The following is a 19,518-nucleotide window of genomic DNA, read 5'->3' on the forward strand; positions in this document are numbered from 1 at the left end:
TTCAGAAAGCAGACGTGCATGCTAAGGTGGAGAGAGATGGTCTGCCCTATCAGGCTTACAAGGGCCACAGGCTCCCCGCTTTTCAAGAGCCACAAATATGGGGAAAGGACACCCCCCCCCCCCCCACCGCCGCCCCGAGCTAGAGCAAACACTGGGGACCTTTGAGCAGGGAGAGAGTCCTGTCAATGATCTCTGGATTCAAGGAGTGTCTCATCTGCCCAGAGGAGCAGCCCGCCCCCTTCCTGTGCCTCCCTGCGCCCCCCAACACACACCCCCTGCCCCTGCCCTTGCCACCAGCCGGAATTCTGGAAGCCCCTGACCCTCTCCAAGGAATGTTGAATGGCCTTTACAACATTAGCAACAAAGAGACCACGTCCCTTTGATAACCGTTGTGGCTGCCCTGTGGTCTTCCTGATGCTTTATTTACCTGAGTCTCTTTCTTCCCACCCTCTCCTGCCCTTAAAAGCCTGCTTTGGCTCAGGCTCCACGGGGTCACAGCTTCAGCCCCACCCCAACCCCAGCCCCAAGCTTTCCACAAGTTTGCCTCATCCAGAGCCGTTTGCTGAAGGCTTCTCTGGTAGGGCAGCCAGTTGGAGACCAGAGGTACTGGCTGGAAAAAAAGCCTTGATCCAGAGAAGTTGGGGCCAACTATCCCAGGAGGTTCTCAGCTCAGGCCAAAGGTTCTAAGAAAGGCACCAAGCACCTTGGGTCCGGGACTGAGAAGGCTCTCCCCCAGGGTCTCCTGCGGGTGGCACCCCCATCCTCCCAGGGCCACACATGTGCACCCAAAGGCTGGTAGAGTCCCATCCAGAGGAGGCCCCCAGAGGATAGGCACCTGGTGAAGACCTACCAGAAAGGCTAAGCCATCAAGATGAAAAGACACCCAAGCTTCCTTCTCATCAGCCACCATCCACCCCTTTCTGACTGCTCTTGGCACCCTGCCCTTTGGGGACCCAGATGGGCCTCTTGGTTGAGAGTGCGGCCGGATGTGAAGGGACACTTCCACTCTGAGAAGCTTATCCAAGGACATCAGTATTGGCTCCTTTCTCCTCATCAAACAGCCCAGACCCCAGGACCTTGGGCAGGGTCATGCTACTGCCCTGCAGGCCCATTTTCCATTAAGAAAACCAATTGGTTTTTCACCACGATTTCCTTTCTCCAGCTCTCACACCCCAAGAGAGCCTCAGGTTGCCTGGGGTCCAGCCAGCTCTGGGGCCTGGCGTGACCCCTGGGGCCAGAGCGACCCTGGCTGCTCCCAAAGCATTTGGGCGGGCAGGCCAGAGCCCTTTCTCCGGGGCAGAGCACAGAGACACAGCTGGAAAACCGGGACAATTAGCCAGCGGCCGGCGGCCGGGCCATAAAAACGCAGGAAGCGGCCACTGCAGGGCGGAGGGAATGGCTGTCCCCAATAAAGCGATTGTTCCAAAGAATGCCCACATTCCGAAGACACAGGCTTGAGCCTGGGCCTCGGCTTCCAGAGCTCGAGGCTTGGGAGGGGTTTGTGGGGGACAGAAAGAGGAATTGTGTCTCCAGGAAGAGGAGGAAGATGTTTGCTAGATCAAAAGTCTGAAGTGCCCACCACTTAACCTCCCACATTCCCACCCCGTCAGGACTGCAGACTCTCCCTTTCGCTCCTCCTCCCCCAACTCAGTGACTTGGGGTCTGCAATGGGGCTTGCGATCTTTTTTCCCTGTTTTATTTCTTGAGCTGTCCCATGAATTCAGCTGTCCGGACCAGGCTCGGTAGGTCCACTTGGAGAACTTGCCCGCCACCACCCCCCCCCACCCCCCCACCCCCGTCTTCCACCTCTTGGGGGCTCAGCTATCTGACCTACCCCCGCCCCGCAGACTGCTGATTGTAACCAACCTCCTTAGGAAACGCAGACGAGAAGAACCAGCAAGCCGGGGATCCCTCAGCCCTGGGCTTGTTCACATCCAACTTGGGCCTGGCCTCCCTCCGCTATGCAGCTTTGGTGGGTGTCGTCTGTAAAACGGAGGTGGTGACAACACCAGCTCAGTTCCCCACTTAGGGAGATGTGAGGATCGAGGCAGGCAAAGGGCACTGGAAAAAAGCTCCAGAGACGAGAAGGTGAAGAAGTGACAACCGCCAAAGAGCGCTTGACAATGAGAACCGACAAGTGCAGCTGTGGAGATGGGCAGCTAGTGTCCCGCTGGTCCCGGAGCGCCCGAAGCCGCCCAGGCAGCTTGCCCAGTCCCCAGACCCGGCCTCTGGGATCCTCAAATCCTAGTCTGGTGGCCCTGTCTGGGCTCGGAGAGAAAGCTTGGAAGGCCACCGCGGGGCTGCTCCCTGCAGTGGCTACACGGAGCCGGGGCCGGGCGCGTGCGCAAGACAGATCTGGTCGCCTAGCGCTCCTGTCCCGGCAGTTCCCAAGCCAGGCCTCACAGCACTGGTCCCCGCAGCTGCCACTGAGCCCCTGGGGCCCCCGACACAGTGCTTCAAAGTTGGTCCTTTCTCAACTTTTCTTCACTAGGAGCTCTTCAGAAGCAATCATTAGTAACGGCCCGGGTTCCCTGCCCATCTCCTAGAGACGAAAAACGATTTTCTTTGGACAATGTTCTACCTTGGAAAGCAGAAAGTGGTTTTAAGACAAAGGCATTATGTACAATATACAAATACCTAGGTATATATTAGCAGCAATTTTGACTCTCTTTACCTGGATTTTTAACCACTTCAGTAAAATACACATGTATGGGTAGGCTCGCTGAATTTTCGCAGACAACCTACCGTGTCACCAGCACCCTGTTCAAGAAACCAGAACTTTGCCAGCACTCTAGCAACCCTCTTTTACCCCCCCCCCTTCCCCATAACTGCCCTCCACCGTCTGACTTCTGCCACAGGCTCCTTGGTCTGACTGTTTTGTGTCTTTGGATGCAAATGCTTTTTTAAAAACTGAATTGCTTTAATTTAACTTAAATCCCAAACGTGAGATGAACTCGGAGACGCAGCCTGAAGCTAGCAGCATAATTTATCTTGTGCGAGAGGCAAGAGGTTTCCTTGGGGAGGAAAATAGCTGAGTAGCAGCCACAGTTGTTTTGGGGCGCGCAACCGTTCTGGCCAGGAGCGCAGAGAGGGCAGGAACCGGCCCCATCTCTAAGGGCTCGGCTCCTCACCTCCCGGGTTGGTCAGAAACGTAGTCATCAAAGCAATGGCTTCCCTTTTCTTTCCTCTTTGGTGTAGAAGGAGCCTCTAGATGCACCCCCCCCCACCCCGCAAATGCAGAAACACTACTACTTAGTTTCCAAGCCCAGATTCCCACCAAGATAGCTCTCCCCCCCCCCCCCTCTTTTGCAAGTCTCTTGATTTCATTCTTTGAACCTGTGATTGGAGGTTAAAGTGCACCAGGTTGGAAGGAGGAGGAAGCTCTTAACAATAAAGGTTTGAATATTTCGCGGTGATCGGGTCGCAGCCCTCTCTTGAGCTCCCCTCTCCCCTTATCTTTTAAAATGCAAATCGTGTTTCGGGGGGTTGTGCGCGGGGTGCGCGCTGCGCCTCGACGTCTCCAGCCATTGGTGTCTGTGTCATTACTAATAGAGTCTTGTAAACACTCGTTAATCACGTAAGGCCGCCGGCCTGGGGCTCCGCACTCCAGCCTGTGGCGGGTCTTCCCCGCCTCTGCAGCCCAGTGGGGAGGAGGTGGGAGGAAAGAAGGAAGAAAGGGAGGAGGGAGGAGGCAGGCCAGAGGGAGGGACCGCCTCGGAGGCAGAAGCGCCGCGAGGAGCCAGCGGAGCACCGCGGGCCGGGGCGCAGCCAGCCGCCGCTCTCGGCGCCCCCCTCGCCCCTTCCCCTTCGCGCCCCCCGGCAGCCTCCAGCGTCGGCCCCCAGGCAGCATGGTGAGGTTTGCCGTCGGGCCCTCGCCACCATGTACGTGAGCTACCTCCTGGACAAGGACGTGAGCATGTACCCCAGCTCCGTGCGCCACTCTGGCGGCCTCAACCTGGCCCCGCAGAACTTCGTCAGCCCCCCGCAGTACCCGGACTACGGCGGCTACCATGTGGCGGCCGCGGCCGCCGCGGCCGCGAACTTGGACACTGCGCAGTCCCCGGGGCCGTCCTGGCCCGCGGCTTACGGGGCCCCGCTCCGAGAGGACTGGAACGGCTACGCGCCGGGGGGCGCCGCGGCCGCCGCCAACGCGGTGGCGCACGGCCTCAACGGGGGCTCCCCGGCCGCCGCCATGGGCTACAGCGGCCCGGCCGACTACCACCCGCACCACCACCCGCACCACCACCCGCACCACCCGGCCGCCGCGCCTTCCTGCGCCTCGGGGTTGCTGCAGACACTCAATCCCGGCCCTCCCGGGCCAGCCGCCACCGCCGCCGCCGAGCAGCTGTCCCCGGGCGGCCAGCGGCGGAACCTGTGCGAGTGGATGCGGAAGCCCGCGCAGCAGTCCCTCGGAAGCCAAGGTAGGCGGCGGCGGCGCCCCGCCGGAGGGGGCTGCTGGGCCGGCCGCGCGGCCCGCGCCGACCCGGGCGTCCCGAGCCGTCTGGGAGCCGGGCGCCAGGAGGGCCGGAGAGGGAGACAAAGTCAGGGGGCCCCCGACTGCCGGGCTTCTCTACCGCGCCCGGGCTGGCGGGGTGGGGGTGGGGGGCGGGAGGGAACAAGTGGGTCTCCCAACCCGTGTTTAGGTTAGGGCAGAGGAGAGCCTTCCTCCTTCCAACGTCCCAGCACTCCCAGGACACCCCCAGGAATGTGGGCGTAGCACGGCTGCGTAGGAGTGGGAACGCGCGGCCCCCGCCCTTGGTGCCTCTGGCACTCGGTGCGCAGCTTGGAGCCGCCGGGGAAAGGGAGCCTCGAACTCCACCGAGCCGGGCTTCAGAGCCTTGCTCTCCACGCCGCTGAGCCGCTCAAGCAGAGGGGTGCCCTGGGGAGCCAGGAGGGCGGCGAGGCCGCGCGTGGGACCGGGGTCAAGGAATCTCAAGAGCTAGGGCGAAAAGGGAGAGCCGGCAAAGCTGCTGTTGCAGGAAAGGCAGGCCCCAGGAATTAGGCGGAAGGGAGCGCGCCCCGTCATTGAACTCCTTTGATTTGCAAAGGAGTTTTCGAGCCGTCCGAAGCTGGAGGGCTAGGGGCAAGAAGTCGTGGGTGTCCTTTTGTGTCTGCAGAGGGAGAAGGGGAAGAATCCTTGGTGGGGATTCAGCTTCTGCTCCAGACAGGGATCATTTCTCCCCACCTTTCCTTTCCAGGGTCTCGGGGCTGTGTGTGTGTGTGTGTGTGTGTGTGTGTGTGTGTGTGTACGTGTGTGCATGCGCAACCATGTTCAAGAAGCTTGCTCAGGAGATGTCCCTGCAGACATCCTAGGTTTGCCGGACCGCGAGTGCCCATGAGTTCGGTCTGCCCCTTCTGCTATCGGGATATGTGTCAAAGTGGGAAGGAAGTGGGAATAGGTGTGGTGGGAGAGTCCTGTTGGCATCCCCTTTTCGCTCCATGAAGTTTTCCTAGCCTTCCGCACTTCCGCTTTTCTTCTCTTCCCTTGTTTCTGGCCCAGCCCGGCCTGCACGCAGGTTATGGCCACTTTGCAGAGGTTTATAGCCAATTACAGCCGTATAAATCAGAGCAGCCGTTGGGGGCTGTCTCCGGGCATCAGTACTTGAGTCACCGGGCACATGCCGGGTGGGAAATGCGGCCGCCCAGGGAGAAGGCCACAGGGCCAGCCTCGGAACCTCGCCTTGGCGGCTTCCCCAAAGGGAGACGCCGTCGCCCGAACCGAGCGCTGTCTCAGAGAAGGCTGTCTTTTACGGAGCCTGCCTGGGGCGCACCTAGCAGCGACCGGGGGGTCCTACGGGAGACCTCTGGTGTGTCCCGGGACAGTGGCCGCGGGGCCGGGGCCGGGGAGGGGGGAGAGGGAGAGGGAGGGAAGCCACAGGAGCCCAGGCCGCGGGGTCAGCAGATGAGAGGCCGCTGTGAAGTCCCGCGCCGAGGTGGCAAGGCCGCAGTCGGCGCCGGGCGCCCTTGTGATGTTAATGTCGGGAGGCCGCGGCCCGCGGGCCAGAGCCCGGCTCCTCTGCGGAGCGTCATCTGTCAACGGGCTAGGGGGGTTGGTCCTCGGCCCGGCCCGCTTTGATATACACCTTCCCAGCCCTGCCATTGTCTCTTTTAGGGCCCGGAAAGAGGGTGGTGACTTTCGCAGTCAATAATGAATTCTCACAAGTCCCTCTCATCTCTCCCCTCCTCCAGCCCCCTCCTTGGTTCCCAGGGGGTGCGGGGCGCCTCCAAGGCCCTTGGGGACGCGGGCCGCAGAGCGCGCAGGGGTCCTGGTCACCGCGTCCCCGGCCCGTCCGGCAGACGGAAAGGGCGGCCCTGGCGCAGGAGCCGCTCCCCAAGGCGAGTGTTGCTCCCGGGATGTTCGGCTCGGAGAACTTTCTTGCGCCCCGCTGCCCAGCCCCGGGGGTGCCCCTTTGCGGCTCCAACCTGGGTGCAGTGGCAGCCGCGCCTTGCGCTGTGTGCGTGAGCCAGCCCGAGTCTCAGTTTCCTCATCTGTAAAACGGGCGACTCCCGCCGGTAGCCTCGAGCGGGTTAGCGGCGGTAGCGCGTGTGAACGCGCCCGCCCCTTGCAAGGCTCCCAGGACGTGTTAGTTCCCTTCACTGGCTTCGCAGACGCAGGGTCGGGGCCGCTGCGCCCATTCAAATGCGCCTGCCGGGCCGTGTTTATGTTAATGCGCCTGGCGGGGAGGGGGATGAAAGCGGGGGCCGCCATTTGCTCAGTAGTGGTAATTCAAACAGAATGCGGTTGTTATTAAGGCATTGAAAGGGCTTTTCTTTGATAAGATCGCCTTGTCCTGCATTGTTTGGGACTGTGTTCCCCTTTCAGCGGCTCGGGGGAGCTCCCTCTGATCCGGCCCTGTATCTTCCCAGGGCGCTTTTGTTGTGGTTTGCAAAGGGTTTTACCTGAACAAAGTCGGCCTGCGGGGCATTAAACACCTCCAAGAAACTCCCAGACCCTTTAGATCTTCCTGTAGGATCGGGCACCGGGCGACTGAACCTGTTCGGCTGCAGGATGACGAGGACCTGGGGCCAACGAGGAGCCCCTGCCAAGGGATGACCCAGGACAGACCCGGGGGAGACGCCAGGTTCTCGGGCCTGCTCCAACCGCGACGGCACTATTTGTCAAGGCCCTTCAGTAAAACAATCAATCTGAGGTTTAATATGTTGACTCAATCCAATGAGCACAGATCACTGGTCAGGATAGCTCTGGCAGAGTTTGTAGCAGAAATAAATGGGGGGGGGGGGGCTCAAAAAAGAAAAAGTGCCAAATGCGAAACCGTGTTCAGCCAGGTATAGAATGTCGCCAGCGGGAGGGGTCTTCTTCCTGCCAGACCCCAGCTCGGAATTCCACCAGATGGGCCTCGTGTGCCTAGGAGGTGATTCTGGTCTGTCACATCCTGCACCCACCCCCACCCCCCTTCGTACTGTTAATAAAAGTAGAAAGCAACAGTCAGAAAGTAACACCACCACCCCACGCAGCGACACCAACGCATCCCCACGGCCCCAGCTGCTTTTAGGGTGGGCTTCCGTCTTCAATAGGCCAGAAAATGTGAACATTCCCAGGACTCTGGAGACTCTGTCCTGCCCCCTTTCCCTTTGGGCCCAGCCTGCTCCAGTGCTCTGTTTGGTTTACCAAATGGGGGGCTGGGTTCTGCTATCTTGTGTGTAGGAGGTTGGAGTTTTTCTTCGTTTTTAAAAACCACTTAACCCCAAGGTGAGTTTAGTTGTCTCAGATAGCCTCGCACCCTCCCCTCAGGACCCTCTGGGGGGTCTTGTCAGACCCGGCAGGAATCAGCCAAACCCTGGCCCCCCGGGGCAAAGAAGGAAGAGAAATAGCCCTTGGGTTAGGGAGGTTTGTCATTACCCATGACTGATGGGCCGCCTTGCGGTTCCCCGGCCTAACTTCTCCTTCCTCCACAGTGAAAACCAGGACGAAAGACAAATACCGAGTGGTGTATACGGACCACCAGAGGCTGGAGCTGGAGAAGGAGTTTCACTACAGTCGTTACATCACCATCCGGAGGAAAGCCGAGCTGGCCGCCACGCTGGGGCTCTCCGAGAGGCAGGTGCGAACCGCCTTGTTCCCTCCAGGGCTGGTGGGGTTCCCCGGGGCAGAGTTGGAAGCCGGGCCCCCGGAAGCCACCTAGTTCTGTGGGCAGATTAAAGCACAGGTTAGAGGGGCGCCTGGCTGGCTCGGTCTGTAGAGCACGCGACTTTTGATGTCCGGGTTGTGAGTTCAAGCCCCGTGTTGGGCGTAGAGCTTACTTAAATAAACAAATGAATAAATAAATCAGGAGGATGGAGAGCATTTCCTCCTGAATGAGTTTAGAAAAAGTTCCTTCCACCGCTAGTTGTCTTTTTCAGGTGTTGAAAAATTTCCCCATTTTCCGGCACCCGAGAGGTGCAAAAAAGAAAAAAAAAAATACCCCAAAGAACGGAGCAGTACTTTAATCCAGATTTCTATTTGGGTGAAAGAAGAATTAAATTAAAGACCTATTAGCTTTGTGCCCAGCCCAGCACCTGGGGAAAAAAATGAATACAAGACCCCAATCCCTACCCGTAAAAACTAGAACGAGGCTTGACTCATCAACACTGTATATGGTCTAGAAAAATAAATAAACAAACAAAACAGGCCACATCCACAGCCGGGAAGCCCCACAGTAAGTCTCATTCTCAGCTTGAAGGTGAGGACTATTCCATTTCAGTGTAGCTTTGAGAGGCCAAAGGTTGTCATTTTGAAGCACATCCATGCTGGCCTCCACCTGCTTGTTGTAGAAAGGGCTTTGCAAAGTTTCTTTCCCTTGGCTCTGAGACTCTGAACTTTTCCAGTAAAGTTGTAGATAAAGGTTGCTTTAGAACGAAACCTGGTGAACGAGGGTGGGGGGAGGGGCTCTTCCCTCCCGAGGCCGTACTGGGCTTGGGAAGGGCTCCAGGGCTGGGGCTGTCACGGGGCTCTCGAATGAACGTCTGGGAGAAGGTTTGGGGGTCCTTTCGAGAGGGCACTTTTTTAACTGGCGGGGTAGATGCTGGTGCTGAAGGCCATTCGTTTTTCCCTTGCATCGTCTTCTTCACCCCCCTGTTTTCCCCTCCATTTTCCACGTCCAGGTTAAAATTTGGTTTCAGAACCGCAGAGCGAAGGAAAGGAAAATCAACAAGAAGAAGTTGCAGCAACAGCAGCAGCAGCAGCAGCCGCAGCCCCCACCGCCGGCACCGCAGCCCCCCCAGCCGCCGCCAGGCCCTCTGAGAAGCGTCCCGGAGCCCCTGAGTCCTGTGTCTTCCCTGCAAGGCTCGGTGCCCGGCTCTGTCCCTGGGGTTCTGGGGCCAGCTGCGGGGGTGTTAAACCCCACTGTCACCCAATGACCTACGGGCGCCTGCAGCGGCCGAGCACGAGGGCCGAGCCACGAGGAGCATAGACTCTGCTAGAATCCTCAGGAGAGACCCCTCCCCTCCCCTCCACAAATGTACACCAACTGACCTAGCTCTCAGAGGAAGAATGGGGGCCAGGAGTAAGGACAAGGGGGGGTTGGGTTGGAGGCCTCAAGGAAGACATGCTCCCAGATTTTGACTTTTTCTGGTCTGACTTTCTGCCAGCAAGAAGATGGGATACGATCACTGAGGCTTCATCTCGACCCGCCAGGGAAGCATTGCCTGGACTGGCGAAACAGATCGGGCTTCCAGCCCCCACCTCCCCAGCTCTTGGCTTCCCAAATCTGCAGGAGGCACCTCTGGTTGAGGGGAGAGAACGACTCAGGGGAACACCAATGCTCGGAGCCAAGATGGCTGCCGCCTACTCACTGCGATCCGAGGGCCCGCTGGGCCCTCCTGCTCAAGGGCAGGCAAGACTCTGTGACTGCAGAAGTCACAGGCGGCTAAGATAGGAACCTGGACCTACCAAAGACTGCAGAACCCCCAGGTCTTTGTCTTTCTTCTCTTCCCTTCCCAGACCAGGAAAGGCTTGACTGGTGTGGGCGCCCAGTGGATGGTGTGAGAGGCGTGGTTATTGGACTCCAGGCCTGACAAGAGGGCCCAGGACAGGGCCTTGTTTAGAAAGCCTGTCACCAGAGCTTCTCTGGGCTAAATGTATGTCAGTGCTATAAATGCCAGAGCCAAGCTGGACTTCCTGTCATTTTCACAATCTTGGGGCTGATGAAGAAGGGGAGTTTTTGTTGTCGTTGCTGCTGTTTGGGTTGTTGGTCTGGGTAACATCCAAGCCAGCATTTCAAAAGCCTTCTGGATCCACGGGGAGAGAAGTGGTATGGTGAAGGGAAGTGGCGGGTATTTGAACACAGTTGAATTTTTTCTAAAAAGAAAAAAAGAGAGAGAGAGATAAATGAGCTTTCCAGATTTCAGATTCTGTATTTATCGTCTTCAGATTTTGTCTGGAATTATTATTTTTTTTTTTAAAGAAATGAAACATCTTGTCTACTTGCAACCTAGTGTTGGAAAACTCGGACAGGGAGTGGAGAAGGTTATCTGAACAACCTCATTTTACCCCAGAGCATCAGAAGCCTGAGGGAGCAGGTTTTGAGACCTTCCCTGCCCCCAAGCCTGAGCCCAGCCTTGGATTGTGGAATGTGTGGTTCTCCTGGGGGTGCCTTTGGGCAAAATGCACATCTGAATGGTCAGCTGCTTCCCAGCGGCCAGGAATTATGGGGGGTGGGGGTAAGCGTCCCCTCATATCATCTCCTCAAATCTACACTGACGCAGTTACCAACACTCTCTGCATCAGTGATTCCCTTCACCCCAGGGATGCCCCACAATCCAGCTAAACAGAAGCATTAAGTAAAAAGGCTTTATCTTCTGCTCTCCCAGGGCAACGTTTCCATGAATATAGTCTTCTGTGAATCACTGGGCATTTCTGTGAGCCCTGTCTCCACCCCTTGTCCTTTCTCGCGAAATCCTCCCCCACAAAGAATTCAAGAACCAGTATAAGGAGAGCCTTTCAGTGGTGGTTGCTTGTTATCTGGCCGACCCGCTGGGGACCGGGCTGCTGTCCCTGAGGTTTTTGGGTCCTGGAAGCCACCGAGCAGGGCCCGGGGAGAAGGGCCTCGCTCTCGATTCCGGTCTTCCCACAGGCACCTTCGGGTCCTAATCGCGGCCCTCCGCCGAGGGAGGAGGTGCCCCGAGGGCTGCGGAGGAAGAGCCGAGCGGCGAGACCTAAATACCGCCTGCAGCATCTCCCCGGTCCCGCGGCCCTTCCGGGTGGCATTCCGCTCGCTCGGGGATTGAGAAAGGGGCGCTGGCGGCCCGGGCCGCGGGCGCCCGGCTCGGAGCCGCAGGGAGAGAGCCCGGCCCGCCTCTCGGGCTGCGGGGTCCTTTGAGCCGGGGGGTGGGGGGGGTGGGGGGGGTGGCGATCGCCGCGAGGTTAGCCCCCTCCCCCGGCGCCTCCTGCGGAGTGGGGCCGCGGGGAGGGGGGCGCGGACCCGCACCCGGCCGCGCCCACCCGCCCCCCGCCGCCGCCGCCGCGGTTGCTATGCGTTGCTGTGAAACGCCTGTCAATAAACCCTGTTTGGACAGTGCCGCGAGAGCACAAGGGTTGTTTGCTTAGTGGTTAGAGGTTCAAAAGTCGGCATTGTCCCGCGGCAAGCGATTACAAGTTCTTCCCCTCGCCGGGTCCGGCCCCCCAGCACTGACGCCCGCCGCGGGCCCGCGCGCCAGGCATCCGGGGCGAAGAGGGGAGCTCGGCTGCTCTCTGAAATGCAGGCCCGGGGCTGCGAGCCGCCCGCCGGGCTCCCAGGTCGGGGAGGGGGCGGGCCAGGAGGCCCCCGCCCCCCACCCGGTGCCGACGAGGCCACCGCGCCTGCGACGCCGAGACTCCCCCTTCGAGCAAACCCGGGGAGGGGGGGAGGAACACGGGGACGTGGCGCGAGCGGGCAGTGCCGCCGAGGAGGCGGGGGGGGGGGGGCGGCGGTTGGCGCTGGGACGCCCGGGTGTGTTGTTGAAAGGGCGGCCTCGCAGCTGCCGGGGCCTCCGGCTCTGGCACCGGGATGACTCCGCTTCCCTCCGGATTCCTCGGCCCTCCCGGAGCTCAGGCCGCCAGGGGGCGCGCGCGCTCTGGGAAGAGCGGGGATCCGCGCCCGCGCTCCTCCCCCGCGTCCCGAGCGGACCCGGAAGGGGACTCGTTCGGAGCCCGCTGGACGGTCGCAAGCTCCAGCGCCTGTCCCACCGCGGCTGCCCCCCATCTGGGGCGCCGCGAGGCTTCTCCACTGTGGCCGCGAGCCTGTTGCAACTCAGGCGGGCGCAGGAGATTCTTCGACCGGTTGAGCTGTTCAAGAAAACCAAATTTGGGTGAAGGGAGTTACTCGCCTTCCTAAAAGGTCTTCTTGCACAAGATTTTTTAAAAAATAAAAACATTACAGTAATACGGATATGATATTAATATATAGAAAGACTGAGAACTTAGGATACATATGGGGGGGGGGGATGGACCCGTATTGTGGAACTCCTGTCCAAACAAGGCGTACAAGGGAGGCCAGGCTGACTCAGGCGACTCTTGATCTCAGGGTCGTGGGTTCAAGCCCCATGTTGGGAGTGGAACCTACTTATAATTTAAAGGAAAAAAAAGTTTAAAAAAAGCATATATGGAGAGAAGACGGCTTGAGTCCTTTTTTTCCCTTCTGTGAACAATTCATGGCTTTATCGTATTCATCCCATAAAGCTAACAAGATGGGCCCTTAATGAAAGTAATGAAAATTTCAATCAGTTTCACTTCTTTCTGATATTATCTATAAGAGTCCTACAATAGTCAAGAAAACTAATCTTAAATGGAAATCTATATATATAAAGAGCAGTATTCTTGCTGTGGTTATCCACAGCCACTCAGGGAAAAAAAATAGGAGAAGGCAGCAAGTAGAAGTAAAGAACTTCAACTACACTGAGCACCTGGCTGGCTCAGTTGGTAGAGCGTGTGACTCTTGATCTCCCGGTGGTGAGTTCAAGCCTCACATTGGACCATTGGGCCTAGAGTTTACTTAGGAAAAAAAAAAAAAAAAAATCTTAAGATCTAAGGGGCATTGTTTGCACCTTGTTTTAGAGAGGGGCTGCTATTTACTAGTTTAATGGCCTCGGGGAGATCTCCACCACTAATGGGGGAATCAAATGAGGTAAAAGTAAGGGAATCTAATTTACAGCACACACGTGGGATCAATCCCCAATAAGGACAAGAACTACGGCTGCATCATGAACCATCTCTTGTAAACGGCAGAAGAATCCTTACAGAGAACCTGTGAACAGGGATGATTCCTCAAATCCCACATGAAGTTTTTGGAATTCATTGTCTCACTCACTTTGTCAAGTAGCCCCCAGTCCTTTGTCTCTTGATTTCCACTGCCGAGGCACCTGCATACAATCTCAAGTGACAAAGCACTAACATTCCGGACACGAAGACATCTCACTGCCGTGCATAGTTAACTTTTCATCTACCGGGAAGAACATCCCCAAACCCTTCTTGTTGTAATGAGGAGACTCAGATTAGTTGAGGAGGTAGTTAGGGACATCGATCAGGACGCTTTCAACCCCAAAGGGGCAGAGAGGCAGGTATTCTAATTAGATGGCATTGAAAGTTTCTCTATTTTGAAGTAACTTCCCTTCCAATATCTCAATATCCATTCTGTACTCTTCTGGGAGACACCCCAAAAAGTTGCTGTGGATTTAATTCTTTAAGGCTGATTTCATCCCTTGAAGTAATTTCAAGCATTTGACTCCACTGCCCACATTTTCCCCTTACACTGAAACCACAGCAATAGGTTTCGTGTTACATTAGTTTTGTGGAAGATACGGGACACATTCGTACCTAAATAACGTAGATTAACTTGTTCACATTTTAAATTAGCAGTTGTTTTCTTGAATAACATTGAGATCACACAAACTTCTAACCTCGATCATTCTTTTTTTTTCTTTTTTTATATGAGGAAATTTATTTTTTAAGATGCTTTGTTGGCAAATTGGCTAACATACAGTGCATACGGGGGTAGATTTTCTCGAAGAGTACGAAACATGATGTAAACAACACAAAACCTCTCACACTCCAAACCAAGAAAGTAGAATCTCCCAGTTCCGGAGATTATACCAGCATTTACCGTGACATTGTTCTCCGAAGAATCAGTCTTTGAAGAATCAGTTTAGAGAGGGTGAGGGCCAGCACATAGATGACCCTTGGGCTCCTAGGTCTCTAGCACCCAAACATTACGTTTGTTTCAACAACAGTTTTTCCATTTCGGAATTTGTCATTAACCTCAGGGGATATTGCTACTATGATGATAAAGTTAAATAACCAGTTGGTTTTCTTTCTTTCTTTCTTTCTTTCTTTCTTTCTTTCTTTCTTTCTTTCTTTTTCCCTGCAGGATCCTGGCGATTCTGTGCTACAGGTCTGTCTAATCCATCAACCAGAACACAGCCCGTTTGGGTCCATGAAGAATTCCCTGATATTAAATGATAACCAGTCTCTCCACACGTACATATTTACATAAAAAAATAATATTCAGGTCATGTCTTGGGTTTTTGTGCCCAGTGTTGTTTTGGTAAAGTAGGAGCCCAGGCATTTCGTGCATTTTAATATTTGTGTTTTGATTTCTAGGAAAGGAATTCTTTTCTAATTGTTTATGCGTTATCAGAACTTTCAGGATTGACAGTTTGCTATCATAACGCATTGTAGCTGTAGCATGACGATGACAGGTTTTATGCAAGTGATAGTTGAGAAATTTCTCTCCAACCTCAGGAAAGCAAACAATGAAAACCAATACAGGAGCTAGTCACTAGTACAAACATACAGTGGCCTGTTGGGTGGCTCTTAAAGAATTTTAACTTATTGGCGATTAGTGGAATAAGTGACAAAGATTAAGTACCTAAACCACACACTAGTTGTTAAAAATGACCCGGGCAGCCTCTGTCTTTTAATTCCTGGAAAACACTTCAGGCATTTTCTTTCGCTCTGTGTGTCTAACGTATCAGAAACAAAAACCACACCAAAAACTCCACAGGATTACATTCTATTTTCAGTTCCCCCACTCCTGCTTTCTAGGTAGAATTATGTGAGTTGCTAGAAACAGATAGAAGACAGACATAATCAAGCAAGACTTAGAGACCATTGGCCAACAAACCGTAATATAGAAGCGTGTGGGAAGAATCAAAAGAAAGGCCGTGTGCATGTCTGGAATCCACATCCGTAAAATAAAAACATTTTTTCCCCCTGAAACCACTTTATTTATTGATTGATTTATTTGCTCCTATTTTGGGGGTTTTCCTCAAACCACTTTAATGAAAATAATTCAAATTTCAGAAATCCAAATTCCTTTGATTCTTTTCATTTGTTCCTGTTACAATTCTCATCGTTTCTGCAAATCTGACATAGCCACCTTAGTACTTGGACATCTGCTAGTGACGCATTGTTACACACATTAGATTCAGAATGACATTCTTTATTTTAAATTTTTTTAACGTTTATTTATTTTTGAGACAGAGAGAGACAGAGCATGAACAGGGGAGGGGCAGAGAGAGAGGGAGACACAGAATCTGAAACGGGCTCCAGGCTCTGAGCTGTCAGCACAGAGCCCGACGCGGGGCTCGAACTCACGGACCGTGAGATCATGACCTGAGCCGAAGTCGGATGCTTAACTGACCGAGCCACCCAGGTGCCCCAGAATGACATTCTTTAAAAAAAAAAAAAAAAAAAAAAAAAAAAAAAAAAAAAAAGTGTATTTATTTTTGAGAGAGAGAGAGAAAGAATCCCAACCAGGCTCCTCCCTGTCAGTGCAGAGCCGGAAGCGGCGCTCGAACCCACCAACCGGAAGCTCATGAGCTGAGCCGAAACAGTCAGATGTTTCACTGGACTGAGCCACCCAGGCGGCCCCAGAATAACATTCTTGATTATTATTTTTTTGAGAGGAGAGGATGCAGGTGAGCAAGGGGCAGAGAGAGAAAGAGAGAGGGAGAGAGAAGAGGGCCTTACCCCAGGCTGGACATAACCTGAGAAGTCAAGTCAGATGCTTAACCGACTTGAGCCACCCAAACGCCCCGAAACGTCACTCTCGATCATGATCTTAAGCCCACAGAAAGCCAACCAGCAACATTTATTTCTCCTTTCTAGGGCTAGAGTCACGCAACTCACACTTAGTTCTCATTGCGACTCTTGGGTGGACCCTTGGGCAGAACCGAGAACCAAAAGGCCAAATGACCAAGTGAATGAAATGGCCAACCGATCGTGCCGTCTGGAAGCCGTGACGTGAGTTGGGTTTCTAGATGGGCTCGGTATTCCCGAGTAAAGCTGGGCGCCGCTTTTGCAAATCTAAAGCCAGGCACAACCGACGAGAAGCAAGCTGTTCCCTTAGCGGGAACGCCCACCTCTACCCCAGAGAAACCGTCTGGATTTGAGTCTTTGTTTTCGACAGAAAAATGGAAGAAAACTTCGCTCAGGCCCAAACAGAGAAAGAGTCATCCAAAAGAGGCTAGCCTTGCCTGGCGTCAAGGCATCTGCGCGCGGCCCCAGCCACCAGGGAAGATAGACCCTCAGGCGGCAGCGGCCTCACCCCTTCCCCTGCAGCCTGGATGCAAGCGTCAGCGTCCAATCCAGCCTCCCCGGGGGAGGGAGGGGGGGTTCGTGCTGCCGAACCGTCCCCAAGGCCCTGAGAAGCCGCAGCCCAAGCGACACGTGCCTCCTCGAGTTCTCAGCGCTCCTCGGGGGCGCAGGTGGCGCGTCTCTCCCGCCCTCGGGCGCCGGTGGCCGCCTCTTCACCCGCAGGGCTGGAAGGCTGCGCGGGGGTCGCCAGGGGTCGGACCGGCCGGCCGCTCGCCCTCGCTGGGTCTCCGCGGTGGCCCAGGGGGTCCCCAGCTTCCTCCGCCACGCCACCTCCCCCCGCGTGGGAGCGCAGCTGGGGGGCCAGCCAGGTGCCAGCTCGGCGGGAAGCCCAGGGGACACCTCCGCGCCACCCTGGAAGTCGCGCTTTCGAGACTGCAGGCGCTCTCTTTTCCTTCTTTTAATTTTAAAAAAAAAATTTTAACGTCTATTTTTGAGAAGCAGAGACAGCGCGAGCAGGGGGGGAGAGCAGAGAGAGGGAGACACGGAATCCGGAGCAGGCTCCGGGCTCTGAGTTGTCAGCACAGAGCCGCACGCGGGGCTTGAACTTGCAAACGAGAGATCAGGACCTGAGCCGAAGTCGGAAGCTTAACCGACTGAACCACCCAGGGGCCCTGACTTTCTTTTCCTTCTTTGGGACCGTTTGGCTTCAGCCGTTGCTTGTGCTTATTAGTTGAACGTACCGCGCTTTTTCAGGGGGCGTAGCGCTTTGGCGGGGGCGGTACCGGGAACGGGGACCGCCGGCGCTGCGGGGACCCCAGCCAGCCGGGAGCTCGAGAGTCGCTTCCCAGGGCTCAGCCGAGCAGCCCGGGGGACGGGGATGGGGGGCGGCTGCGGCGGCAGCCAGGCCGGAGGGACGATATTCTGAACCGGAGGACGGGAGTGTTGTGCTCGGCGCCAGTCCGAGCGTCCCCGCCCCGCGGCCCAGCCCGCGTCCCGCTAGCGTCGCGGCCGAGCTGGCGCGAGTCCCCGGCAGGCGGCGCTGTTGCCCCGGCTGAGCGGGCGGAACGCAGGCGAGCGCCGGGCCGTAGGGGGCGGGGAGCGGGAGGGCCGAGCTGAGGCAGGAGCGACCCTCCGCGCCAGCATCGGTGTTTCCCCGGACCTTCCGGCAGGGGGCATGGCGTCCGGGGTCTGTCGCAGCGGGTGTGGCCTCGAGCCTCGGGTGCGAACGAACCTGCCCCTTCCCGCCTTCCCCCCGCTGCGCTCTTGCGCTCCCGCCCCCGGCCACCAAAGCTGCGGCCTGCGACCTGGGGAGAGGCCACCTCCCCAGAGCCGGGTTGGGGCCCCTGTGCCCGCCGCCCTCGCGGCTCCTCTCGGCAGGGAACAGTCTCCTTGGTTTGCCCCTCGCCAGACTCCAGAGAATTTTCCAGCTTAAATGATTAGTGGCGGTTTGAGGGCTGATCCCCACCCTGGGCCCACTTTGGGAAGTGTGGGGGAGGGGTGGAGGCGGGATCATTCTTAATCTCGTCTCACAGCTAAATAATTTACTAGAGGTTTTCTCTCCCTGCCAATTCCCTTCCCTGCACTTGACTTCCTGCTTTGTGAAGCCCCGGGGAGAGAAAGGCCAAGTCTTAATAAAAGTTAATATTAATAGCGGTGGAGGCGCCCTGCCCGTGGTTTTCCGACACCTGATCATCGCCTCCCCTCCCAAGCCAAGCCCCCTTCCTCTGGTGTTTCTTTTACAATGGGAGATGGGACTTGCGCTTTGGAGTACGTTTGGGAAGTCAGGACACTGGAAGAAGGACGCTTGGGCCACGTTCTTTGCAAACCACATCCTCCTGCGGCTCAAGTGGCAAAGGTCGAGCGTGCACACAGTAGCCGCCCCACAGAAGCAGCGCCCGCCCCGCCGCGGCTCTGGCTCTAGAGCACAGAGTTTAGAGATAAGCAGGCAGGAGAGTCAGCAGGTTTGACAGGAGAGATACCTGCAGGAAGGGAACGGGCAGAGCAAACTCAGTGGAGGTGGGAGTGGGAGGGTGGGGAGAGCAAAATTGACTGGCGAGGGAGAAGTGTTCAGCACGCAGTTAAAAAAAATATATATACAAAAGCAGCGAGGCAACAAACCCGTCTTGTAAAAAGAATACCTAGTGTCAAGGTCACCTTTTCCTAACGTGTGGTCGAAGGATTCAAACATGCGGTCTTTCCTATAGAGAAGTCTGGTTTGGTGTAAACTTTTATTAATGCAAGCGGAGGGCTTGCACAAACAATTCCTTTCAGCAAAGTTAAACAGTGCAGAAGCGTGGGAAAAAACAAAAGTTAATTTCTCCTCTATTCTTTCAATCCCATCCGTCTGAGATAGCCCCGGCGGTATCATTCCAAGAGCTTTTTGTGTTTATGCAAACATATGTTACATACTATCTTGTACTTTCTTTTTGCTTCCTTTAAACAAAAACAAAGTCAAGTCATATTTGTGGGTTGTTTTTATCACTTAATAATGTATCATGGGGATTCCCCAGCTCATTACATGGAAATCCGACAGATTCTTTTTAGTGATCACCACATTTTGTAAATTTAGATAGGTCAGACTCCTATTCATTTAGTCAACAATTTCCTGAATGTTTATTATGTGCTGAGAAAACAGCACTAAGATCACAGACACACACCCCAAACTAATGTAACATTGTGTGTCGACTAGACTCAAAAAATAATAATAATAATAACTTGCCATGAAAGGCAGATAACAACCCTGGTATCATAAAATTAAAAAAAAAAAAGTTAGAAAAAGGCCTCTCTTCCTTAGCCAAATTATGGAAAGAGCCTAAATGTCCATCAACTGACGAATGGATAAAGAAGATGTGGTTTATGTACACAATGGAATACTACTTGGCCATGAGAAAGAATGAAATCCCGCCATTTGCAGCAACGTGGATGGAACTGGAGAGTGTTACGCTAAGTGAAATAAGTCAGGCAGAGAAAGACAGATACCTTATGTTTTCACTCATATGTGGATCCTG

The 19,518-nt window shown here is 55.3% G+C and overlaps 1 protein-coding gene across 2 annotated transcripts; it reads left to right on the forward strand.

The window, feature by feature from the left end:
• The first annotated feature begins 3,473 nt into the window (after positions 1 to 3,473).
• On the forward strand, positions 3,474 to 10,309 carry CDX2 (caudal type homeobox 2). 2 transcript variants are annotated; one of them, XM_053900688.1, is made up of 3 exons: positions 3,474 to 4,421; positions 7,918 to 8,059; positions 9,103 to 9,362. In XM_053900688.1, exons 1-3 carry the CDS (start codon positions 3,881 to 3,883, stop codon positions 9,239 to 9,241), a joined length of 822 nt encoding a protein of 273 aa, XP_053756663.1. In that variant the 5' UTR covers positions 3,474 to 3,880; the 3' UTR covers positions 9,242 to 9,362. The 2 variants fall into 2 exon arrangements, with proteins under 2 accessions (XP_053756663.1, XP_019303438.1); XM_019447893.2 differs by having other exon boundaries at positions 3,499 to 4,421; positions 7,918 to 8,063; positions 9,103 to 10,309.
• The last annotated feature ends 9,209 nt before the right edge of the window (positions 10,310 to 19,518 follow it).

This window comes from Panthera pardus, unplaced genomic scaffold (genome assembly GCF_024362965.1).
Source record: "Panthera pardus isolate Hobbes unplaced genomic scaffold, ASM2436296v1 HiC_scaffold_1, whole genome shotgun sequence".
Classification (NCBI taxonomy): Eukaryota; Metazoa; Chordata; class Mammalia; order Carnivora; family Felidae; genus Panthera; species Panthera pardus.

Bases quoted from the DNA above. Each gene is read 5' to 3' on its own strand.
- CDX2 (XM_019447893.2), top strand. From the start codon at position 3,881: ATGTACGTGAGCTACCTCCTGGACAAGGACGTGAGCATGTACCCCAGC. The intron at 4,422-7,917 runs GTAGGCGGCGGC...CTTCCTCCACAG, and splicing joins GCAGTCCCTCGGAAGCCAAG to TGAAAACCAGGACGAAAGAC. The intron at 8,064-9,102 runs GTGCGAACCGCC...TTCCACGTCCAG, and splicing joins TGGGGCTCTCCGAGAGGCAG to GTTAAAATTTGGTTTCAGAA.